The 26764-nt window shown below is 42.8% G+C and overlaps 1 protein-coding gene across 4 annotated transcripts in view; it reads left to right on the forward strand.

Moving 5' to 3' along the window:
- Nucleotides 1–26764, forward strand: part of KHDRBS2 (KH RNA binding domain containing, signal transduction associated 2) — a 1516682-nt gene that overhangs the window by 1029704 nt on the left and 460214 nt on the right. For all 4 annotated transcript variants that reach the window (XR_011203853.1, XR_011203854.1, XM_069235755.1 and 1 more), the window contains exon 7: nucleotides 5107–5302. Coding sequence is in view for 2 of the 4 variants with exons in the window: in XM_069235755.1 (XP_069091856.1) it covers nucleotides 5107–5302 (196 nt within the window). In the remaining 2 variants the exon portion in view is untranslated. The remainder of the gene's footprint in view (nucleotides 1–5106; nucleotides 5303–26764) is intronic.

A 26764-nucleotide genomic window follows, 5' to 3' on the forward strand; every position in this document is an offset into this window, starting at 1 on the left:
GTAATGTGTGTGAGACTGACTTTCCCAGGACAAGAACAATGAAGATACTGACTAGAGTAGAAGCTGCAACAATATTGTTACCTGGCAAGCCGGATGATGAGGACATTGCAAGACGAGCCAATCAACAATATGAGAACGGAGAAATATTAGAATTCATAGATTTCAGATTTTAGTTTTATTGGACAGAGAGTGAACATACGATTAACTGACCAATAGAGATTTAGGGGATAGTTTAGATAACTTTAATATAACAACACTGCAGAGAGAGAAGACGGTCATTCATTCTGAGAGAAGACAGTTTACTGCCTATATTTTTCCTGACCGAGAGGTTACTACTTTTCTTATGCGTCTTTACTAGAGACGTGCTTAACTTTAATGCATAAAGACTTTGCTTTTTTAATTCTGATGCTGAAGCCTGATGCTTTGCTGATCGACTGATGTCCTGAGGACAAAGACTGATTCTGATTTGCTGATCAACCCTGAGGAAAGGTATATTCCGGATTGTGATTATCATGCATATTTGTGTTTTCTTTCTAGGTACCAACTGCGCTATTTTGATAGAACCATAGTTAGATGTTTTCCAAATTTGTGTTACTAAATTGTTTTGAATGAAGCCCAACATGCTGATGCTAATTTGATGTTAGTTAAGGATTCTCACTAATGACTTATGATAAAAGGGACTAATGCTTGGTGAATTTCTTTGCTAAACTTCATGTACTTCATTTCATTGACACAGCTGACTTTGCTATTGATTTGCACCATAACCTTAGAATATGTTGTAGTTCAAGCTTAGATTAGTTTGCGTTTTTTCTGCCACTTTGGACAACCAGTGTTGTTTCTGTATGTGTTTCATTTGATTTTGAGGTTAATCTACATGGCCTTAACATTATCAATATAGGGAAACAAACATTTTAAACTTTTACTAAAGGTGTGGTAATTTGTGACTGAAAGGTCATGGTGCGTGACAATTACTGACTCCATTGATTATTGATTTTATTGATTACTAATGGTTGTTGATTATTGTGTATTGATTTTTGATTATGTACTGGATCTATAGTAAGAACATCTTATTTGCAAGTCAAAAGGTTCATCGACCTATTTGCATCCCCTTGTAAGTTTACTTATTAAGGTCAGGCGCTCTAACACATACACTGTCATCTACAAAACATTTGGGAAATGTGGTTACCATAGCTAGAATCTAGACATTTAAGACATTTATGTCATATTCATAGGCCATATTTACCAAGTAGATATTCATCTTTAAACTCTCCTCTGTGGAGATATGAGTATATGCCACTATGCCTGAGCATGAATGAGTCATGTGTACTGCCAGGGTACTGTTGCAACAAGATCTGTTGTGATATATTTGGCATCACACACCACTTGGATATTTAGTGAATGAGTGTTTTTCCTGATTCTAAATATGTACTCGTTGTAAAATGGGAGACAGATGGGAACGTGGGTTCCATCAATACATCCTATGACATGAGCAAATTGAGCAATGTGGTAAAGTTTAATTTGGCTAGCTGCTACTCCTGTGCTGTGCTTGAGAAAGTTATATGATTCTGAATGTTCTGGACCATCGCATCTAGGAAAGCATTTGAAAGCTTAAAAAGGGAAATCTGTGACACCCCACCTACAGCAGTAATGACACCATGGTAACTCGCAGAGGCTAAATGATGGAGTGAGCATAGTACCCGCATATGGGTGGGTAAGGCATTGTTTCTGAGAGTACTTCTCTCACGCTGAGGACTTATTTCTGCAACCTATATTTATCATATATGTCCTCCTCTTTTTTTGGAAAAGTGTGACCCTCACTATGAATATCCATTCCTGTCTCTTCCTGTCTCCTTGTCTGAAGTGCATTGAGAATACACATCTTCCTCGCGATCCCGTACATCGTAGCCATTGTGCAATACCCTAATGAATTTTAGGCCTTTTCATATATGTTGCACCTAGTTACCACCTGATCAGATGTGGTGGTAATTTGTATGTGCAAAATCCTCATTTTGCTACTAGCCTGTACTTAGGAATGGTTGATACATTTAATTTGTTGTTAGTTATAATGGAATGTGTAAAAGCGGCTCGTAAAGTCTGGTTGCTAAAATACTTATTTGGTAACCAGTCGGTTTGGTAACATAGAGAAACATGTGCTTTCAGTACATTTGAAAATGCTATTTTAGCAGTCGGTAACCAGGTTGTGACTGGTTACCAAGTCGGTAACGCTTCTTACACTTAGCCCTTAGTTCCCTGAGAGAGAGGGAGAAACTCTAGTGAGTCCAAAATGTCAGTACAGCAAGTACACAAGGGCAGTCATCTTTCTGGGATACAAGAAGAAGATGATATGGTTGGCAGTATGAATACCTCCAAGGGCTGATGGGAATGATGCTTCTGCACAAAAAACCCTAGTTTGATAATGTTTCGCAGACCCCAGATGGGAGAAGAAAATGTATGTCTAAAAATGACTTGCACTTTATGTTATCTGGTTCTGTATGGTAGAAATTCTGGGATTTACTCTTTTGGCGTGAGTTGTGTGATCAAAACACTTATGAGCCAGGAATTCAAATTAGCAGAAATACAAAATAAGCAACAGGTGGATGTGGAGGAGAAAACAGTTACACCTTAAGTGCTACAAGCAGCAGACGTGTTATAGTCAGCAGCACTTAAGTTCTTCGATTCCCGTATTCTGCATATGAAATTACACATAAAATTATTGATGACATCACTTATGACACTGCTACTGACATCACTGGTGACAGCACAGTACCTGTCAAATTAAATTATGAAACACAAAGACAGAGGGAGATAGAGACAGATTGGGTTAGGCACAGAGCCTGACTGCAGAACACGATATGCGGCCAGCTGCTGCTGCTGCACACAGCAGAAGGACCTGTCAGCAGGATTTAGCAGCCTATGTAGTTTTAGGTGCAGGGCATAGACAGAGGCCTGCACCTGCAGCCAGACCCTACTGCGCTTAAATGAAGGCCATGTGCAGCACATTTGGCCTCCCTTGGTGAGTTGGCGAAGGTTGAGGCAGGACTCCAAGCCTGAAGGGCAAACCCCACTGCACATGGCCAAAGGCTGTGCCTAGCAGAGGTACTTCACTATAACCTTATGGGTCAAGGGCATTCTCCAGGGCACCGTTGCACGATGTCGGTTCAAACATTTCAAAATGCCCCTTGAACAGGCAAGCCCAGACGCCATTGCAGTGAAAGGGTTAATACATAACCTAGGAGAGCTTGCGTCTCCCCTGGCATTACCCTGCTCCAAATACTGCAAAAGGTGCCAAAAGGGGAGATGTGGATAGCTGAAAACGCATACCAACAGTTGCATGCGGCATTGTTTATGATACTTAGGGCCGTATTTATACTCCGTTTGCGCCGAATTTGCGTCGTTTTTTTCGACGCAAATTCGACGCTAAACTAACGCCAACTAACGCCATATTTATACTATGGCGTTAGAGGCGAATAGCGCCAAAGTTCCCGGAATGTGCGTCATTTTTTAGCGTGAACCCCTTCCTTGCGTTAATGATATGCAAGGGAGGCGTTCCCGTCTAAAAAATGACTCCCAGGCCTTTACGTGGTATTTATACTCCCGGGCAAAAGAGACGCCCGGGAGTGGGCGTGGCTAAAAACGGCGCATTTGCGCCGCTTTTTAACGCCTGGGTCAGGCATGGCGTTAAGGGACAAGTGGGCTCAAAATGAGCCCAGAGTGCCCTCCCCTGCTCCCAGGGACCCCCCCTGCCACCCTTGGCCACACCAGGAGGACACCCAAGGCTGGAGGGACCCACCCCAGGGACATTCATGTAAGTATTTGTTTTGTTTTTTTTAATAATTTTTTTTGGCATAGGGGGGCCTGATTTGTGCCCCCCTACATGCCACAATGCCCAATGACCATGCCCAGGGGACAGAAGTCCCCTGGGCATGGCCATTGGGCAAGGGGGCATGACTCCTATCTTTACAATGATAGGAGTCATGTTGATGGGGGATGGGCGTCGAAAATAAATGGCGCAAGTCGGGTTACGACGATTTTTTCGACGTAACCTGACTTGCCCCATTTTAAGACGCCCATGCGCCATTTTCCCCCTACGCCGGCGCTGCCTGGTGTACGTGGTTTTTCTCGCGCACACCAGGCAGCGCCGGTCTGCTTGCGCCGGCTAACGCCATTCAATAAATACGGCGCCCGCATGGCGCTTCAGAATGGCGTTAGCCGGCGCAAAACTTTTTGACGCTAAACTGCGTTAGCGCAGTTTAGCGTCAAAAAGTATAAATATGGGCCTTAGCACATAGTTCACAAAATATGCCCATACATACAGTTAGGTGATTATTCAGAGAATCAGTGGAAACACTGCACTTCGGTTGAGCTGAATCCGATCTTCGCAGTGTTTTTGTAACAGAATTTATGACCATTGCATGTCTAGTTTTTATAAATATATCGAGCACTGAAAGGCAAGTGGACATAAAGTGCAGATTAAACACTTTAGTAGGTAAAGTGAGCTGAACGAGGAGCACAATTTCAAATATGATTTCTAATTGCACATCACATAATTTGTATTCCTGAAAACAAGGTTTGGTCCCTCGTCGAATAATAAATACAAGTTGTGTAAAGAATTGCTCAAAATGTTGCTCCCCGGAGGAGCACAAATTGTTGAATAACTATGCGATGATTTCATTCTGTGCTTATTTCGAGAGAGGCTTAGGTACGGTACCTTAGTGATACACCTTTGGGTGGGTGGGGAAGTCTGGTAACTCGGGTGTGCCGAACCTGCCGACTTCCTGGATGCACCATCTACTTCACGTTACATAATTATCAGCTTTTACAGCCACAGAATGGGCAGATAGGTTAGAAAAGTGGAAGCCACAGCCTAGCCGGCTCCTCTGACAACACATAATATGATGTATCGCTTATTAGTGCACCAACCACATTAATTATGTAGTGCAGCCAAAACAATAAAATGCATGAATTATGAATCAGTACAGTTAGCATTCTAAAATGTAACACGTGTTTATCGTCCTACAAAATTTCTAAAAATCGAAAAATCTGCAAATGTAAGTATGGTGCAACCGTCGTTTCATGTTGACAAGACAATCTATTCTGTCTCCACAGGGGTCGTGGGGTTGCAATTGCCCCACATCCAACAGTCCGAACTGCCCTGGCACCCAGAGGGGCACCAGTGCCACGTGGATCCCTGTCAGCACTGCCTATCGCAAGGGGTGTTACAGCATCTCGAGCAAGGGGAACTGCGGCAACTACGGGCTACAGGCCCCCCCCTCCGCTACCGCTAGAGACCTATGATGAATATGTAAGTGTATTCTTTGCAAATAGAATTCAATCGCTATTTTTTAATTTAATATGAATCAGGTGGGCTCATAATGAAGTATACATTCCTGCTAAAGAGTTAACTTGCTTAAAGAGCGGCACCGTTGTTACTCATTTATAATGTCTAAAGTAATATACAGCATACATTGTCTGGGTTGCTCAGCTAACTTTATATGCATTTCCATTGGCATCGAATCTCTGGTCTCCAAAGATGAATGATACAGTTCAGAAGGAAGCATGCATTGAATAAGAGCAGTGTTAAAGGTGACTATTGAATTACCGTGCATTAGGAATGTGTCGGGATTCAACGGGCGGATGTCAGATATCAGGAAAGCTTTGAATCACCTGATACCACTGTATCAATTCGATGGTGGAGGACAGTTTTGAACCATGATAGATAGTCTTGCGTCGCTGGGGGAATGTTTACGATTCTGATATTCTAGCTGCAGCACACTTATCTATCTATCTATCTATCTATCTATCTATCTATCTATCTATCTATCTATCTATCTATCTATCTATCTATCTATCTATCTATCTATCTATCCGTCTGTCTGCGTGCCTCCCTATCTATCTACCCGCCATCTATCATATTCATATAATACACTCACTAAATATGGTGCCTGCTTTATAATACGGAGAATATTTGCAAATGGGCTCTAAGGACTGTTAGGGGTGGGGGAATTGTTTGGAAAGTCACTCAATATATGCTTTAAAGGGCATTCTGACACTTTCCTTTCTTGGTAAATTGTTTACCTTCTGTTTCACAGAGGTGCAAGACAAGAGAAAATCCCGTCGTTCTGGTTGCAACATGCATTACAATACTTTCTTTGTGTTTTATTGGTGTTATTGCACTGAAACATTGATCTCTTGAAATACAAAGTTAGAATGTTTTTTTTTCTAGGTTCAAATACAGCATAACATCTTCTTTGTAGACACATTTCGTTAATCCAACCTATAGTTCAATTTTATGGATTTTATGTTTCCCATTAGCATTCCTAAATATATGCTGAATAATGGATGTGACAAACGCAACTCCACAATGTATAGTTTCCTCACAAACTTGCCTCTAAATTTATCCTTAAAAATGTGATTTACTTTTGCCACCCCCCACAAAATTCATGTGAGTAGGTATTAGTAAATCTCTGTTTACTAGGTGTTAGAAATCGGATCTTTGGTTGGCAGTCAGGTTACCCCCTGTCCAAGCAAGGACCCTCACTCTAGTCGGGGTAAAGGAGAATCACACTCAGTTAACCCCACTCACCCCCTAGGTAGCTTGGCACGCTTAACCTCAGAAGCAATGTGTAAAGTATTTGTACCAACACACACAGTATTACAGTAAAAACACTAGAAAATTGAAACCATCCAGTTTAGAAAAATAGGTAATATTTATCTAAATCAAATAAGACCAAAATGACAATGATCCAACATACACAAGTTATAATATGAATTTCCAAAAGAATAAGACTCTTACTCCATAGAAAACAATGGAAATGATGAACCTGGCTAGCGTAAAAATTAAAGCCGCATGGGCGAGCAAGTATCGGAAAAGTCAGCAATGTATTGATTCCTTACTCGCAAGTGAGGCTGTGCGTTGTTTCCTTCTCCAGTCGGGTCGGCGATACGTCATTTTTCTCCCTTGCAAGAGAGCGATGTGTCGATTCCCAAACGGGGCACCTCGAATCCACTCAGTTGGGTTGACTTCAGTACGCACGGCGTTAGAAAACCACGCTGTGTGGGTTTTGCATCATTATTAGCATCCGCAAGCTGGTGTTGCATGCTGGTTTTCCAGCTGCAATGTGTCAATCTCCCAGCCGTGATGCAGGCGGAGCATCGATTTCAGCCGGGAAGCCAGCGGTGCATCGTTTATCGGCCCTGTTACAGATGGTGAGTTGAAAATTTCTCTGCACAGCGGTCTGTGTGTGGATTTTCAGTTCTTGTCTGTCAACTTCACCTTTTAAGAGTCCAGGAACTGGATAGGGCACCACTTGGCAGGGCAGGAGTCTCAGCAGAGAGTCCAGGTGCTGGCAGGGGAAGTCTTTTATGGCCCTGAGACTTCAAAACAGGAGGCAAGTTCAGTTCAAGCCCTTGGAGATTCTTCACAAGCAGGAATGCACAACAAAGTCCAGTCTTTCTCCCTTTTCACAGGCTGAAGCAGCAATTGCAGGATAACCCCAAAAAAGCACAGTCACAGGCAGAGGCAGCACTTCTCCTCTTCTACTTGGCAGAGGTTCCTCTTGGTTCCATAATTGATCTTGGAAGAAATCTAAACTCTGGGGTTTTGAGTCCACTACTTGTATCCCTTTCTGCCTTTGAAGTAGGCAAACTTCAATTGAACGTCTCTGTTGTTCACAAGATCCTGCCTTGCCCAGGCCATGGACACATACCAGAGTGTTGGAGACAGCATTGTGAGAGGACATGCACAGCCCATTCAGGTGTAAGTGACCACTCCTCCCTCCACTCTAGCAGAGGTGACTCATCAGGATATGCAGGCTACACCCCAGCTCCCTTTGTCTCACTGTCTAGAGCGGATTCACAAACAGCCCAATTGACCCAGACAGGCAATCCACAAACAGGCAGTCACAGAATGATTTAAGCAAGAAAATGCCTACTTTTTAAAAGTGACATTTTCAAACCAACAATCTAAAAAATAACTTCACTAAAATATGTATTTTTAAATTGTCAAATCAAATCAAATCATTAACATTTATAAAGCGCGCTACTCACCCGTGCGGGTCTCAAGGCGCTAGGGGGGAGGGGGTTACTGCTGCTCGAAGAGCCAGGTCTTGAGGAGTCTCCGGAATGCGGAGTGGTCCTGGGTGGTCCTGAGGCTGGTGGGGAGGGTGTTCCAGGTCTTGGCTGCCAGGTAGGAGAAAGACCTCCCACCCGCCGTGGAGCGGCGGATGCGAGGGACAGCAGCGAGCGCGAGGCCGGTGGAACGGAGGAGACGGGTGGGGGCGTAGAAGCTGAGGCGTCGGTTGAGGTATTCAGGTCCCTTGTCGTGGAGGGCCTTGTGTGCGTGGGTTAGAAGTCGGAAGGTGATCCTTTTGCTGACTGGGAGCCAATGCAGGTGTCTCAGGTGTGCGGAGATGTGGCTGTTGCGGGGTACGTCGAGGATGAGGCGGGCGGAGGCGTATTGAATACGTTGCAGACGTTTTTGGAGTTTTGCGGTGGTCCCAGCATAAAGGGTGTTGCCGTAGTCAAGGCGGCTCGTGACTAGGGCGTGGGTCACGGTTTTTCTGGTGTCGGTGGGGATCCAGCAGAAGATCTTGCGGAGCATGCGGAGGGTGAGGAAGCAGGAGGAGGACACGGCGTTGACTTGTTTGGTCATGGTGAGCAGAGGGTCCAAGATGAAGCCGAGGTTGCGGGCGTGGTCTGAGGGGGTTGGTGCGGTGCCAAGGGCCGTGGGCCACCAGGAGTCGTCCCATGAGGTCGGGGGGGTTGCCGAGGATGAGGACTTCCGTTTTGTCTGAGTTCAGTTTTAGACGGCTGAGCCTCATCCAATCTGCGACGTCCTTCATGCCATCTTGTAGGTTGGTCTTAGCGCTGGCGGGGTCCTTGGTGAGGGAAAGTATAAGTTGAGTGTCGTCGGCGTAGGAGGTGATGATGATGTTGTGCTTGCGTACGATGTCGGCGAGGGGGCTCATGTAGACATTGAAGAGTGTTGGGCTGAGCGAGGAGGCTTGAGGGACGCCGCAGATGATCTCGGTGGGGTCTGAGCGGAACGGTGGGAGGTAGACTCTTTGAGAGCGGTTGGAGAGGAAGGAGGCGATCCAGTCCAGGGCCTGGCCTTGGATCCCGGTGGAGCGGAGGCGGGTTATTAGGGTGCGGTAACAGACGGTGTCGAAGGCAGCCGAGAGGTCGAGGAGGATGAGGGCGACTGTTTCACCGTTGTCCATCAGGGTTCTGATGTCGTCTGTGACTGAGATGAGGGCGGTTTCAGTGCTGTGGTTGGTTCGGAATCCGGATTGTCCGGATTGTGAGTTCAGAGACACCAACCCCCACCTTTCTATCTGCTCTCAAATGGAATATTCACTTTAAAGTTATTTAAAGGCAGCCACCCATGTTAACCTATGAGAGTGATAGGCCTTGCAGCAGTGAAGACTACATTTAGCAGTATTTCACTGTTGAGACATGTAACACACATCAGTACATGTCCCACCATTAACATTCACTGCACCCCGCCCATAGGGCTACCTAGGGACTACCTTAGGGGTGCCTTACATGTATAAAAAGGGAAGGTTTAGGCCTGGCAAGATGGGACACTTGCCAAATTGAATTGGCAGTTTAAAACTGTATGCACAGACACTGCAGTGGCAGGTCTGAGCCATGTTTACAGGGCTACTCGTGTGGGTGGCACAACCAGTGCTGCAGGCCCACTAGTAGCATTTAAATCACAGGCCCTGGGCACCTCTAGTGCACTTTACTAGGGACTTACTAGTAAATCAGATGTGCCAATCAGGGATAAACATAATCAACAATACAATTTGGACAGAGAGCACATGCACTTTTGCACAGTTACAACTGGGTTAAGTGCCCAGAGTCCTGAAGCCAGCAAAAACTGGTCAGAAAAAATAGGAGGAAGAAGGCAAAAAGTTTAGGGATGACCCTGCAAAAAGGGCCATTTCCAACATTAGGTCATAAGCTTCAATTACCTTTAACAATCGACTATTAGTGTAGCTCCAGTTCCTACCGAATTATTCATCAAATGACAACCAAATGCTCTTATTTCCAATGCAATTCACAGAATGGTGAAATGCTTTAACCAAGGTAGCCCATTGAAAAACTGGCTCTAATGCTGTGGATAGGTCAGTTTCCCTCAAAAAACATAATCATGTCTTCTGCTTCTCAAAAATACATCATAACAATGTTTCTCTTCTGTTTTGATAATAGACAATCGACTTACATGGACATTATTTTGAAACCCCTGCCATTAACATGTTTTCCTCTAATTTGTGTACCAGGTTTCTTCCCTTGAATCACACATGCAACATTAAACAATGTTATTTAATATTCTTTACCTTTATCAATGTTTTAACATGTTTGCTTTGTCTCCAACCCTTTGTCCTTTCTTTATTCCCTACCCCCAATCTGAGTGATACTCATGAACCCTTCTTCCATCTTACCTCGCTCTGTAAGAACACACAGTTCATAAATGTGCTTACATTGTGATGAATTCTTTTTTTTTAGTGCCTCATAACCAACATTAATGCTATTCCATTTTTCAGTTTTTTTTTATCTGGTTCTAGAGTTCGGTTTGTGACCCTTTCTGTATAAGTGTTGGGATTATATGGCAGAATCTCTTCAACCTCAGCCATATAAAATAAATATAGGGAGATCTAATAATATAATTCATTTGGGATTTCAAAAATCCTTTTGCACTTGCTTTTATCAACACAATGGGCCTGATTTAGAACTCAGTAGATGAGTTAAGCGATCACAATGGTGACGGATATCCCGTTCCCTGAAATCTAACTCCCATTGGATAGAATGGGATTTTGCTTTCTGCGGACTGGTTATCTCACTGTTGTGACTGAGCAGCTCATCCACTGAGTTCTAAATCAGCCCCATTATATCTTTAACTAAAACATAGTGGCACCCACTGCTGTCTCAAGCTAGGCTCTGAAAGACACAGAAGATTCTGGGTATGGGCCAATTATTTTTGATAAAATCATTAATTGTCATCATTGTGTGCTTCATAATATTTAAATTCTGTTATTACAAGTGGGAAATTGGGTTACTAGTTGATAAAACAAGAACAAAATGACAAAAAATCCAATCAGTAGAAACAGAGATATGAATTTCCAAAGATTGTAGTGAAAATATCACCAAAACGCACAAAGCACCAACTTGGGATATCCAGTCACGCTGGACCAGGTCAAAGTCACAAGTTCAGGCAGACCACAAAGGAACACAGGTTGGCTACAGTGCCTAGATTAGTCCTACTGAGGTTTTACCTTCTCAAGACAGTGCCAAGAGTCTTGCTCACATTGAGGGCTGTGAGGAACAAGGAGAATGTCTTGGGAGACTGTCACTGTATCACAAAGAGCAGGTCAGGTGTTGCAGACAGGCAGGCTGAAGCTTTGTGTTGGTGGTTCCCCATGAGCTGTTGATGCTGGACTGTAAGGAGTCGGGTTGGCGTTGCTTCGAGTAGCAGCGAGCCAAAATGCTTAATTTTTATATTGCTGAACCACACCAAGAGTTCAGGACCTGAGGAGCATCATTTGGGGATCAGGAACTTGCTGCAGCTGGGTGCAGGTGCTGATACAGGGTTTTGGGGAGCCTTACATGCACATGGCACCCTTCCCTCTGGGCTGTCCAGGGCTACCCTACGGTGATTTATATGTATTAAAAGGGAAGGTTTGAAGCTCGCAAACAGTTTACTGTACCAGGTCAAAATGGTGATTTAAAACTGCACTGGCAGGCCTGAGATTTGTTTGAAGTGCTATTTAAGTGAGTGGCACAAGCTGTGCTGCAAATCTACTGATAGCATTTAATTTACAGGCCCTGGGCACGTGTAGTGCCACATTTCTAGGGATTATTACGTAAATTAAATATGCCATTTGGGTATAAGCTAATGTTGCCATGCTTAGAAGAGAGAACACAGACACTTTAGCTCTGGTTAGCAGTGGTAAAGTGCACAGTCCTAAGGGCATCAAAAATAAGGTCAGCACACAATGGAGGAGAAAGGCAAAATGTTTGGGGGAATACCACTGTAAAGCTGACAGGTCTATCATTACTGCATTCTCTTCTTTTGAGAATCATACAGGTCACTGAATATTATGCCTAGAAGGATTTGCTTGCACTTCCTATCAATTTCCGTAATAAACAATTTCTAACCCCCAATGCTGTTTTCTCCAGTGTAGCAACTTGATGAATCAATTTTACAATCAAACTAGTGAACCTTTTTGCAGTATGCATATTGAATCCTCCGCTCATGCTGTGGCTCCCTCACATCAATATTCGGAAAAGGCATTGATTGAATTATAGTATGATTCTGAAATGTGGTCTTCCTACATGTGCTTTTGCATATTTAGATTTCTTCAAAACTGAAACTGAAGGGGCTAATATGTGATTGATGATTTCCCTGATTTGGAGGGATCTTAAGGCTTCTGTATTCCTCCAGATTTGTATTAGGGAGCTTGTTTGTGTTTCATTGTCAGCTTTTCTTTCACCACTTTGCGGCTTCATTCTGGACTATTTTCTTAATTGTTTACAGAAGTTTGAGCTCTCTTGCTGTTTTCTGAAAATTTCCCTAACTTTGGGATGATCTGAGTGCTGAAAATAAGATATATGGAAGGTTTGAAAAAAATGTTTTGCATTAGGATTTACTATGAAGAAAATATACATCTTTGTGCTCTCTTGCAGGACTTCTTCATTTCCAGTGAAATACCTTTTCTTATCTGTTTCAGCATACTAACTTTCTTATTGAGGTACTCCACTAACAAACATTGTCAGACCAGAAACAAATTCTAAGTTTGTTGCTGTTGTCTAGGCAGCAAGTGCATATTTGTTCCTGAGAATATCTGTCCTCTGGAAACCTCACAAGAGGCTAATATAAAGGACCTCTTCTAACTGACACCACTAATTTTGATTTTGATTCTAAATTAGATTTATTTAATGTGCACCTATGTGGTTTAACACATTTTCCTCAAGCTTGTCTGCTTGTTCTGCACTGAGTTTTCTCCTAGTTCATCTTGCGTGGCTTAGCTTTCAAGGTACACGATCATGATACATATATATTTGGAGTTCATATTAGAGAAGTGTGTATTTTGTTGCAATGATTCTTTAGTTTTCAAACTTTCACATGAATGTGTCTCAGACAGTCTATCAATCAATAAGCCATGGTGTTACAATTGTGGTGTCTGATGTTTAAGAAATAAAATAAAACAATGTGATGTCTGCTATGTCATGTGTTAATATCAGTCCTAATCCCCCATACCATCCTACAGTATCCCATAAATCACATGGATCATATGTTTCCAACTCTTTAAAATTCCAACCATAAATCTAAATTTTCCCCTCATTCCCGTGCTAATAGATCTGCTTGCTAAAATCACCTTCCATACATTATTGTGAACCTATAAAAGGTTTCTAAGTAAATATTATCCAACCATCTTAAATGATATCTAGACCTTACACAAGAGGTGTAATGCATTTGACCCGTTTCATTCTCCCTCTCATTCTTAATTTTACATAATTGCATAACAAGCATCCAATGACAAGGCCAAGACTGTACAAAGGCCTATCAGAATATTATAAATTGCTTAATGGTATCATATATCATTTCGGACCTGCTCAATGGTACTCACATGAGGCTTTAAAATGGCTTCCTTGTTGCATAATATATGTTTTGTTGGCCATTATGCCTGTGTATAGCCCTTTACAGTCAGTCACTTTGGATACTTCATTGAGGTATACCTGTTGTATGAGGATGGTAGCTTCCTCCAGTGGTGAAGCAAACAGGTCTTAGCTACAGCCAATTTTGTTTCTGCCCAGCTCCTCCTGTTTTTCCAAGTACAAAGGGCCGGATTTACATGAAAATGGCGCATCAGCTTTGCTGCGCCACTTTTCTTGCCCCCCCCTACCGGCACCTAACCGCAACATGATAGCGACGTAATTACAAATACGGTTCACCATGAAGCACATTAGGACAATAGCGTCATAATTTATGATGCTATTGTGGTACTTTGCGGTATTAGTGCCATAAATGATGGCGCTAATCCTGCAAAGTAAATGGAGGCCCACTGAAAGTAATGAGTGCGTCATTTTAACACCTGCTCTGAGCAGGTATTAGAAATTACGCTAAAAATGGCTCAGTGAAATGTTGTAAATCTCACTGCACCATTTTTACGGGCCTCCCAACGCCGGAACGACCCCCTTGCATTCATTATGCCTGTTGCAGGCATAATGTGGCACAAGGGATCGCAAAGTGGCATAATGCAAGCATTGTCCTACTTTGTAAATATGGCAAAGCAGAATGGAATCCTTAACACAACATTAGCATACCAAAATGATGCCAGTGTGGCGCTAACAGGTGCTAGGACCTTGTGAATCTGGCCCCAAGTCTTCTGGTAAATCACAAAGATGAGGCAAACAACTGGAGGTTGTAAAGAACACATCTGGGGTTGAGGTAAGTGTGTACCATACATCTTGCCAATATTAGGTTATAGTGGGACAATTCCATGGGATTTGTACTAGATGACAGTGAAGTGCTCTACATCTCCAACATTCTGAAAGTGGTATGAGGCTGCACCTGTATAACTGTGACACTGTCCAATATGAATTGTACAGCAGTTTAAAAAAGGAGAACTTCAGTTTGTCTTCTCTTAGCATTTCATCATTGGATACAATTAATGCTGACCGTTCTTACTTGGTGTAACCCTATCGCAATACTGTCCTGTAGTTTACCTTGACTATCTCTTGTGTGGGTGCAGAGTGTAATCTACACACCAGAATACTATAAATCTCAGATACCATCCTCTGAATTGTCACAGTTTCTCTACATTGTGTCTTAGAGTTGACTGTTGAAGAGGTAAGTCACAAAGGGATACGCTTCCTTTTAACAATTGTAACAATTAGGTATGTGACCAGAAAAGGAAATTATCTAAGCTCTATTCCCCTGCTATGACAGAAAAGATTTTCAGTTGTCGCCTTTGATCAGGTGGTCTAGTCACATTACATTTGTGCCCTTCAATTTTCATCTAAAAGTCTTGGAGCTTATAATTCCAATACCCGAATTGCCCATATGCATGCAGCCATGCATCTATCTTGAGTTCTTTATGTGCTACTTTTCATCAATGTATTGTCCCTGACAGAACCGGATTATTGGATATCCACTTCACCGAGTGTAAATCCCCTCAAAACCTCTGTCAGTCTTCAGTATTACTTTTTCGTACCTGACCCAGATGGGGGATCTGGTTGTTTCAAGTCCAGGTATGTTAAAAGGGATATGTTGCAGGGTTTGTAGTATATCTCTAATTGTGGTAGCCGTATGCCTCCTGATTCTGTGTGTGCATAACGTGTACTCATTTTAAACCAGTTTGTTGTCCCCCATACAAACCTTTTTATGTCTGCATCCATCTGAACAAGTTTCTTTTTACTAATACTGGCGTGCCTGGTCCTTAAAAAGTAAACTTACAAGGGGACGCGCATAGGTCGATGAACCTTATAATTTGAATGAAGTATCCTATCTATGGTGTGGCCAATGTTTCTCAATAATCAATCCACAAAAATCAATAACCATTTAAGCTAGTCATTAATCAACAGTTAATAAACATCACACCATGATCCTGCGGTCATGAATAACACCAACTCAAGATACGTTTAGTAGTTTTTATTCCCTATTAGTTACAGTACTAATTAATTAGTTCAAACTTTATTTGAGTCAATTCAATATTAATTCATTATAAAATGCCAAAAACATAATCTAATCCAGATTTCCATAAGAATACATTCTAAAGCATTAGTATAAGTCAACAAATGAATCAAAGATGAATAAGTCCACATAAGTAGCAGAGTTCAGCAAATCAGTCTGTCAATCAGTTGTCTTTGTCGTTCTCAATGTCATATGGAGGGACCTCATCTAACCCAGATTAGCATTAGCATGTGGGATGTCATGCGAAAACAATTTAGAACATGAATTTGGAAAAACGTCTATCTAGGAGAAAACTTTTAGAGAGTGCAGTTGGTACCTAGAAAGAAAAGGCACTAAAGGTAATTCAGTCACATTTTCATATCTACCTATCCTCGGTATGGATCAGAAACAAAGTCAGTCTTCGTCTCCAGGTCATCAGTCGATCAGCATCACATCAGGCTCTCAAGAGCAGGAACCCAATGACAGAATCTTGAAACTTCTTCTATCTCGCATCTATTGCAGAATAAGGTCTGAGGTCTTTTCCCACTGTCACGTTGTCATATCAGTGTTACCCAGACTATCCCCCAATTCCTAATTGGTCAATTAATCACACGATTTTACTCTAACCAATAAATTTCGTAATTCAAATCTCTGAATTCTAATAATGCACAGTTCTCAGATTGTTGATTGGTTCACTGTACGATGTTCTCATCATCCGGCTCGTCTGGTACCGAAAATGTTGCATCTTCTTCTCCAGTCACTGTCTCTACTGTCCGAGTCCTGGGATAAGTACACTCAGAGTGCTTTACACACTTTTTGCTAAAATTCCAATTCCATCATCTCCTGTCCGTTGGTTCGTGCAAAGGTTTTCAGCTAAGCAGATTTTCTAAAACAATGACCAGTTCACAGTTATTCAGCTCTTCAGCATCTTCATTTAACAATAGAAATATAGCTTCTGCAGGCCTGGTAAGACTAGGCCAGGACTTTGGCTAAGTTAAGCTACAATATAATGCAAAACATAGGTTATATCATACTATTACATTATTGTAATACAGTTTCAGTATTTCACATGTGTTAATTGCTCTTTTAATATTGTACATGAAATGTGGACACTCCTCGAGGTCACAATTTCAAACGTGCACACTATTTTTCTACGTTAATCATTTTCTACATTTTTCATTATTCAGAATACATAAACATTCATTAATAATTTCTAATCAAAAACATTTGCATTAACACTAACTTTGAGGTGCAGCATACAAAGCACATAATTGTTCAATGAACCACTCTGCCCCACAGTGATAGATTTAGCTGGTACGATTTTTCAAAATCATGTAGAGTCTTGACTGTCAAAGGTTTGATATCATTTTGACTACACAAGCCAGTCACTTACACAAGAAGATCCCCACGTTTTTCTTTTTTGAGGCATCTATGTTATTGGCTATCCTGTCCCACTGGAATAGATAGTCGAACTGGAGATTGGTAATGCCTTGCATTTGCCCCATTTCACTTTATAATGTGAAAAAAGAGGACAATAACTAAACAAAAGGCTTCACAGCTGGCATGTTTGTTACCTAGATTTATGATTGCCCTGAAGATATTGTCTGCATATATGAAGTTCCTTTTTAGAGCCTTCACTAGTTTGAATGCCTTTGATCTCACCTGTAGCTCTTCAAGCTATTGCCAATGGTTACACCACTATCAAAAACATGAGCAGAGGAGGCCAGCCCTGTCATGTGCCACACTTAATATTGATAGAGTGTGATAAAAAACATTTGCAGTTCATAAGTGAGGCAGGGTAATTAAACAACTATTTATTGTTCAAAATAATGTATAATCCCATGCCAGATGTTTCCATTTTTAGATAGCCCCCACTACACAAAATCAAAAACTTTTCCTGCATCAGGAGAAAGTTCATAGATGATTTCTTGAAGATCTTTTGTCACAAAGCCTACGTTTTATTTGTTATTGTAGGCAGTACGATCTGGAGACTAATAGCCAACATTTTTAGAAAATGTTAAGAACTACTTTCAAGCGTGAAATTGGCCTTTAATTCCCGTATTTAAGAGATTTCTTACCTTCTTTGGGCAAACGAGTTATAGTAGCAGCATTGGATATATGGCCAAGGGAACAATTTGTTTTTGTTTTCCTGAATCTGTCTAGCTTGTTCATTGTCTCCCCATATGAAACTACCTGAGACTTACATGTTTTATATGAGTTCTTCCTCCTCCTCGTATTGACATGTCGCTAAGTAGGGCCTGGCCTCATCACTCAGTCTAGGTACTCTGTCACTGCCCATAAATGTTGCCTTGTTCTGTGCCTTATCCCCTCCCAGTGTATCATAAAGTTCTTCATAGAGCTTGGTAAATGTGCTGGTGATACTTCCGGATGTGACAACACTTTTTCCATCCTCTTTCTGACCACTTGTATAGGCCGTTCCTCTGTTTCACCTGGAATGCCAGTACTCGAAAAGTCTCCTCACTGCTCTCATGGTGCCAATGCTGTAAATTAAGCTGCGCCTTCTCAGATGTTGTATACAAGCTGGTAATCTCTAATGTATTGCAATCAGTTTGTGTCCCCTGTATTCTCTAGGATGTTTCCCATAATCGGCAGCGAACTGCAGTATATTTTGTTCCACTTTTTTTGTATAGCAATAGCTGCCTTACATTTTATTACCGAGTCCGTCAACATTTGCCACTTATGACGACGTTTCCTGCCGTTCATACCAACTGAGCTGAGGTGTTCATGCTAACGGTCTTGGTCCTATAAACTCAGATACGTGAACTCAGAGTTATTTTTCCTCGTGTTGTCTGTACTGATTAATCTGCATCCTCTAATAAAAAGGCGCAGATATCGTCATTCCCATGTGAACTTCTAATAATAACGGGGAGTGATGAGATACACTATCGGGAATGATAGCTATATTTTGCAGTTTGGGGAGAATCGTTCTGACTACCAAAAAGTAATCAACACCGGAACATGTCTTATGAACATGCAACAAATCATAAATCCTGGACCCCATCTTTCAATATCGCCTCAGCAGCTTCATCATTTCTCTCTGGGGGCCCAATCCGGTACACAAAAGCACCCATTGCTAGGTTACAGCCAACGCCCATCAACAAGCCATTCTACGAAATTCTGTGAAAACATGGGACAGTTTATTGAAAAGGCTCTTTTTCTGTGAGTTGAGCCATTAACATTTGTTACTAGCCATAGTGGGCCTGAGTGTACATTTTCAACTCATGGGAGAGCCATGGAAATTTAAGGTGGTGCCTAGCAGACCACTAGTCTTTGCTTAAGTTCAGCTACCTATATATGCGTAGTATATGGCAGTACTATTCAAGCTGTTAAATCCATTTATCGAGGTGCCCAGATTTAGAGTTCCACATACTATCCCGGTTTACTGCTGTCACTTTTTAGGAAGGCATCTGTTTCTAAAACTTAAATAGTGAGCTTAACCTCCTTCCCAGCTGATATAGAAGCCACCAGGCCCACCAGTGATACAATCAGATACGTTATTTACTAAGGTAATCTATAAGAATTTCACTACTAGCAGAATCATTGTAGTTTAAACACCCCCTTCTATTACTTGCCCTTGACTTCACACTCTCATGTACATTGTTAAAACAGGTATTTAATCAACCTCTCTGTTTCTCAAATGGATGGGGTTATATAAAGGAAAGAGTAATCAGGTGAAGCATCATGTATTCTAGAACTGTATTCTAGTGTACAAACCTAATCAACCACCCCCTACCACACACATACTCACAATCAGGTAACTTTTCTCAGTTTTGGGGTTTAGCCCAAGGGGCAGAGACAGTTTTATCCCTCTTTTACCTCATAGTTTCCCTCACTTTATTGAGACCCTACTGATTGGACTTCCTGTGGTAAATGGTAAATGTGATGAGACTTCATCCCTTTGCCTTCGTTGTTGAAATAAGTTACTGAGCTTTTAAGTTGCACAGAACTTTACTAAGTTCAATGAATTCAATGAATTTCAATTCATTCCCAGTCATAAGAAAATATTTGATATTGCTTTGGTAAAGTTTTGCCTGAAAGGCTAGAAACTGTTTTCTTTGTAAATGTTAGAAATGGGGTCTTTAGTTTGCAGTCAGGTTACCCCTGTCCAAGCAAGCACCCTCCTCACTCTAGTCAGGGTAAGTCACACACAATCCAAATTATGCTGTGCCACCCTCTGGTAGCTTGGCACTGAGCAGTCAGGCTTAACTTAGAAGACAATGTGTAAAATATGTTTGCAATAAATCATACAATAACACCATATAGCACCACAAAAATACATCACATAGGGTTTAGTAAAATATATAATATTTATCTGGATAAATGCAGGTCAAAACGATTAAAGATGCAATAAGTAAATGTTGAGATATCACTGAAAAGTGATAAAAGTGTCATATCTTTTAGAAGCAAACAAAGTCTCTTTCAAGCACAAAGTACCTGGTTTGCGTGAAAAACCTCCACAAAGAACCACAGAGGACGGGATGCGTGGAAACAAAGGGGTGTGCGTCGATTTCTCGGGCTGCACACAGCGATGCGTCATTTCGTTTTCATGCAGGGACGGCTGTGTGTCGATTTCCTGTGCTTGGTTGTGGATCCTCTTTGGGTTGCAGTGTTTTTAGATGCCCCAGGGATGGTGCATGGATTTCCTGCACTGGCAGGATGAAGTCACATGAGCTGCGTCGATCCGGTGGGCGTTGCATCAAATTTTCTACCGCACGGCAGGCGCTGCGTCGATTCCTATCTGGAAGTCGTGATGTGTCGTTCCGACTCAGCTGTGTATCGAATTTCCAGTCGCTGCGCTGGCGCTGTGTCGATCTTCTCAATGCAAAGTCAGACTGCGTCGTTCTGGTTCAGCGTTCAGTTAAATTTTCACCACAGTGCAGTCTGTGTGTCGTTTCTGGCAGGCTGTGCGTCGAATTTCACCACACAAGGAGTCCTTCTTGAAGAGATGAAGTCTTTTTGGTCCTGAGACTTCAGGTAACAGGAGGCAAGCTCTATCCACGTCCTTGGAGAGCACTTCTTCACCACAGCCAGAGAGCAGCAATGCGGCAGGGCAACAGCAAGGCAGCAGTCCTTCACAGAAAGCAGACAGGTGAGTCCTTTGGGCAGCCAGGCAGTTCTTCTTAGCAGGATGCAGGTTCTGGTTTTGGTTTCTCCTCCAGGAAGGGTCTGTGAGGTAGAGTGTCTACCCCAAGAAGTGTCTAAAGTCTGTGGTTTTGGGTGCTCTTCTTATTCCCATTTTGGCCTTTGATGTAGGTTTACTTCAAAGGAAAGTCTCACTTGTTTGTGAAATCCTGCCTTGCCCAGGCAAGGCCTCAGACACACACCAGGGGGTTGGAGACTGCATTGTGTGAGGGCAGGCACAGCCCCTTCAGGTGGGAGTGACCACTCCTCCCCTCCCTTTTTGCACAGATGGCTCATCAGAATATGCAGGCTACACCCCAGCCACCTTTGTGTCACTGTCTGGAGAGAGGTGCAAACAGCCCAACTGTCAAACTAACCCAGACAGGTAACCCACAAACAGGCAGAGTCACAACAATGGTTTAAGCAAGAAAATGCCCACTTTCTAAAAGTGGCATTTTCGAACACACAATCTCAAAACCAACTTTACTAAAAGATGTATTTTTAAATTGTGATTTCAGAGGTCCCAAACTCCACATGTCTATCTGCTCCCATGGGGAATCTACGCTTTAATCATGTTGAAAAGCAGCCCCCAGGTAAACCTATGAGAGAGATGGGCCTTGCAGCAGTGAAACCCGAATTTGGCAGTATTTCACTGTCAGGACTTATAAAACACATTAGTATATGTCCTGCCTTAACCATACACTGCACCCTGCCCATAGGGCTACGTAGGGACTACCTTAGGGGTGTCTTATATGTAGGAAAAGGGAAGGGTTAGGCCTGGCAAGTGGGTACACTTGCAAAGTCGAATTACAGTTTAAATCTGCACACACAGACACTGCAGTGGCAGGTCTGAGACATGATTACAGGGCTACTTATGTGGGTGGCACAACCAGTGCTGCAGGTCCACTAGTAGCATTTGATGTACAGGCCATGGGCACCTCTAGTGCACTTTACTAGGGATTTACTAGTAAATCAAATATGCCAGTCATGGATAAACCAATCAATAGTACAATTTACACAGAGAGCATATGCACTTTAGCACTGGTTAGTAGTGGTGAAGTGCTCAGAGTTCTAAAGCCACCAAAAACAGGTCAGGAAAAATAGGAGGAAGAAGGCAAAAAGTGTTGGGATGACCCTGCAAAAAGGGCCAGGTCCGGCAGTACAGCTATACTGTGTGAGAAAACTGCAGTTTAATATGTGGTTAAACCTCAGTTTTTGGTTCAGAGAAGGGCCAGTAAGCATGTTTGTTTTTCACTTTCTAATAGCCAGGTTTCTACTAGGTCAATTTATTATGCCTAGTTCAAGCAGAACCTGATAGTTACAATACAATCAATGACGCAAGCAACTCACTGTAACTCTTGCTCTAGCAGCTGGTTCTGTCTATGGTGGCCACTGGATTTGCTTTACCTCTTTATAGCACCTGTACCTCGTATCGTATTGCACCATCACCTCCGTGCCTAAATCAAAAAAAGTGAGGGAGGGAAAGTTGCACTATAAACTCTTCACAGTTAAGAGATCAAAAGAATGTCTTCAACTATGCAAGATCACAGTCACAAGCAAACCACCAATTGTCCTTTATTCTTGAGTTCATTGTGGCAGCATTGGGCAGCCCATATTATCACTAACAAAAGAATGCTATTCTAACCTTATCAATAGTAATCCGAATTTCTCATCTAGATTCTGGCAGTGGTTTCCTTTACCTCTTTCTCCAGTTTCCAGATTAAACTTATTTGTTGCTGCTTTACCTATAACTGTCTTACTTTTCCTTCTTTATACTTTACCTCTCCCTCACCCCTGCCATTCATCAACTAGATAGCATTTTAATCAATTAATGTATTTTTATCTAAACACATCGTATGGGTTGCTGACATTTTATTTCAAACTGCTTTGATGACAGAGGACACCTTGACTTTCCCCTTGTATAAATGTATCTTTTAGCATTCAGATTGCTGTTCCACTCAATGTAGCAAGCTTCCAAGCTATTGTCTTGCCTCACTCCAATTGATATTATGACTGACCATATCTTTCTTTTACTGCAATTTCTTGACTGGCAGCTCTTTCTTCGCGTTACCTTTTTTTTATTTTCTGCACTGTTTTCAAGTGTATTCATGGTCTTGCTCTGCAGTTTCTTTTACCTCTAGTATCTATCTACTGCTCCTCATAATCTTTTGTCTCCTATACTAATTGATTTGGAAGTTCGAAGAGACGTAGTGTTCAGTCTGTGGGCTTCAGCCCACCCATACGGTTTTAATTTGATTGCTCCATCATCACTTTCAAATATTGTGGCCCCATTTGTTCATGGCATGAATACGGCATGCCTCTCCTGTGTTTGGCCCTCTCCCCAGATCATGGACCAACCACTTGTAAACATCCACAGATCCTTTCCCATTTTGGGAACTACTTTTCTTCTTTGTCTTGGCACACTCCATACAGTGCCCATGTTTTCAGTTCACTCGTTCTTTGTCTCTTTTTTTAATGCAGTTTTATATAGCATGAACACCAGCCAGATGTATTATTAGATCACTTTATATCAGGGCCAGTTACTTTACATAAGGACAGTTTAGTTTTTGTAGCATGTTAGTGATTTGCCCAAGATCTCAGGATGTTGCGCTGACTATGAAACTCGAACCTGGTTTCCCAGTCCGATAGTCAGTAGCGCTGGCTGCAATGGTACGTTCGTGCCGCCTGTCCTGAACCTCCGACTGCAAGGGCTCTTCACCCTTTGCTTGCTCCTTCTTGCTTCCCCGTGGCTGTTTTTTTTTATTTTGGAGTTGTTGCACTCCATAGGAGTGTATGTTTTGGAAGCCCCCTCAGCCCCCTGTTCCAGTGTCCCTTGCTCTGTCTCGCCCTCCCTGCATCCCCCATTGGTGCTAGCCCCTTGACCTGTCCCTCGTGTTGCTTGCCTGTCCCACCCAACCTCCCACTGCCGCTGTCTGTCATTTTACTGTCCCCGCCATCATAGCCCGCATTGCTGTTTGCGCCATCTAATTCTCCTGCCAAGCGTGATGACATTACTGCGGCCACAATTCTTGTTTTAATTTTTATTTAAATTTGGTTCCGTCAGTCTCACCTCGAACCCCTGCCTCAGCATTGTTGCATACTCTCTCTCCTGCTTGACAAAATTACTGTGGGACCGTATGTTTATTTTTGTGGTTTGGTCCAGTCACTTTCAACCCCACCTCCCCCTGCATTATTGTATACACTGTCACTCTCGCTTCCCTCCCACATGACAAAATTACTGTGTGGCTGCCCCTCTCGTTCAAGAGTGTACAGCTCAGTGAACCGATAAACCGCAAAAGAGAGTGTTAGAAATGGGGTCTTTGGTTGACAGTCAGGTTACCCCCTGTTCAAGCAAGGACCCTCACTCTAGTCAGGGTAAAAGAGAATCACCCTCAGCTAACCCCTGCTTACCCCCTTGGTAGCTTGGCAGAGCAGTAGGCTTAACTTCAGAGTGCTAGGTGTAAAGTATTTGTACCAACACACATAATAACTTAATGAAAACACCACAAAATGACACAACACCAGTTTAGAAGAATAGGAAATATTTATCTAAACAAAACAAGACCAAAACGACAAAAATCCAACATACACAAGTCAAGTTATGAATTTTTTAAGATTAAACTCCAAAAACAGCGCTTAGAAACAAAAATGCTTCGATGAGATGTTAACACGGCGTCGTGACGGAGTCGTTCCCAACAAGCCGACACCAGCGGCGCCGGACACGGAGTCGTGTAGACCCCCAAGTACAGTACCTTTGGTGAAGAGTGAAAACAAGCCAATGCGCGAAGTCGGGGATCGCGGCGTCTGTGCGAAACATTGAATCCGTGCACTTCGAGCGGCGTCGGTCACGACGTGGTGCAGCGACTTCCACGGAGTCGCAGACTTCAGCAGGGCTGCTGCGGCGTCGGGCCTGCGAAGAGTGTCGTGTTCCAGCGAAGGTCACGGCGTCGGGTGCAGGCGGTGTCACCGGATTCAGCAGCGGCGTCGGTCCGGAGTCGTCCAAAGTCGATTTCCTTGGATTTCCACCAGCTTTCCTTTCAAGGGCCCAGGGACTGGATAGGGCACCACTTGTCAGAACAGGAGTCTCTCCAGAGACCCCAGGTGCTGGCAGAGAGAAGTCTTTGCTGTCCCTGAGACTTCAAACAACAGGAGGCAAGCTCTAACTCAAGCCCTTGGAGATTTCTTCACAAGATGGAAGGCACACAAAGTCCAGTCTTTTCCCTCTTACTCTGGCAGAAGCAGCACTGCAGGAAAGCTCCACAAAGCGCAGTCACAGGCAGTCTTCCTCAGCTATCAGCTCTTCTCCAGGCAGAGGTTCCTCTTGGTTCCAGAAGTGTTTCTGAAGTCTGTAGATTTGGGTGCCCTTCTATACCCATTTTAGTCTTTGAAGTCACCTTTCTTCAAAGGGGACTCACACCTACTTGTGAAATCCTGCCTTGCCCAGGCAAGGCCTCAGACACTCACCAGGGGGTTGGAGTCTGCATTGTCAGAGGCAGGCACAGTCCTTTCAGATGAGAGTGACCTAGCAGAGATGGCTAATTAGGAAATGCAGGCTACACCCCAGCTCCCTTTGTGTCACTGTCTAGTGTGAGGTGAAAAACAACCCAACTGTAAAACTGACCCAGACAGGGAATCCACAAACAAGGCAGAGTCGCAGAATGGTTTAAGCAAGAAAATGCTCACTTTCTAAAAGTGTCATTTTCAAACACACAATCTCAAAACCAACTTTACTAAAAGATGTATTTTTAAATTGTGAGTTCAGGGACCCCAAACTCCACATGTCCATCTACTCTCTAGGGGAATCTACACTTTAATCATATTTAAAGGTAGCCCCCATATTATCCTAAGAGAGAGACAGGTCTTCCAACAGTAAAAAACGAACTTGGTAGTATTTCACTGTCAGGACATATAAACCACATTACTATATGTCCTACCTCATCCATACACTGCACCCTGCCCTTGGGACTACCTAGGGCCTGCCTTAGGGGTGCCTTACATATAAGAAAAGGGAAGGTTTAGGCCTGGCAAGTGGGTACACTTGCCTAGTTGAATTTACAATGTAAAAAATACACACACAGACACTGCAGTGGCAGGTGTGGGACATGATTACAGGGTTACTTGTGTGGGTGGCACAACCAGTGCTGCAGGCCCACTAGTAACATTTGATTTACAGGCCCTGGGCACCTCTAGTGCACTTTACTAGGGACTTAACAGTAAAACAAATATGCCAATCATGGAGAACCAATTACATACACCTTTTAAACAGGAGCACTTGCACTTTAGCACTGGTTAGCAATGGTAAAGTGCCCAGAGTAATAAAAACAGTAAAATCAGAGTCCAGCACACATCAACAACCTGGGGAACAGAGGCAAAAAGTTAAGGGAGACCACACCAAGGATGAACAGTCTAACAGAGAGGTTGTCATAACTCAGTTTCCTGTGTTCATTACAATACTGTGAGAAAAATACTAGTTAATAAAAAGTAGACGAGCAAAACAAAGTGGACGTTAGAGTTCCACTGATTGTTTCATAAAACGTGAACTCACCAGCATCGTCCTTTTTCTGTTCATGAAGCATCTACACTGATCCAACTTCTCCATTATGAAAGTGTCTGTTTCCAGATGGTGCATGTCGATGTGGGTGAGTAGTATCCTCTGTATATAAACAAGCCTCTTAGCTGAACAGGAAATTCACTTGTTCCCGGTCTATCATCCGAAGGATATGCGATCATGATTGTGTTTTCCTGCGCACGGTGCCGAGGGGCTACCTGCAGCTGCACCCTGTAGCAGTGCCGGTGTAATGAGTACAAAGGACCCCCAGATGAACAGGCATAGGAATGTGTGCAGGGTATTGTCAACTGTCCTTACACTTACTGGCGGTACATGCCTTCTGCAATTTTCTGCAAGATCATGGGCGAACAAGTAGAGAGATGTCAATAAGACCTCTT

Source organism: Pleurodeles waltl, chromosome 5, assembly GCF_031143425.1.
Source record: "Pleurodeles waltl isolate 20211129_DDA chromosome 5, aPleWal1.hap1.20221129, whole genome shotgun sequence".
Lineage (NCBI taxonomy): Eukaryota > Metazoa > Chordata > Amphibia > Caudata > Salamandridae > Pleurodeles > Pleurodeles waltl.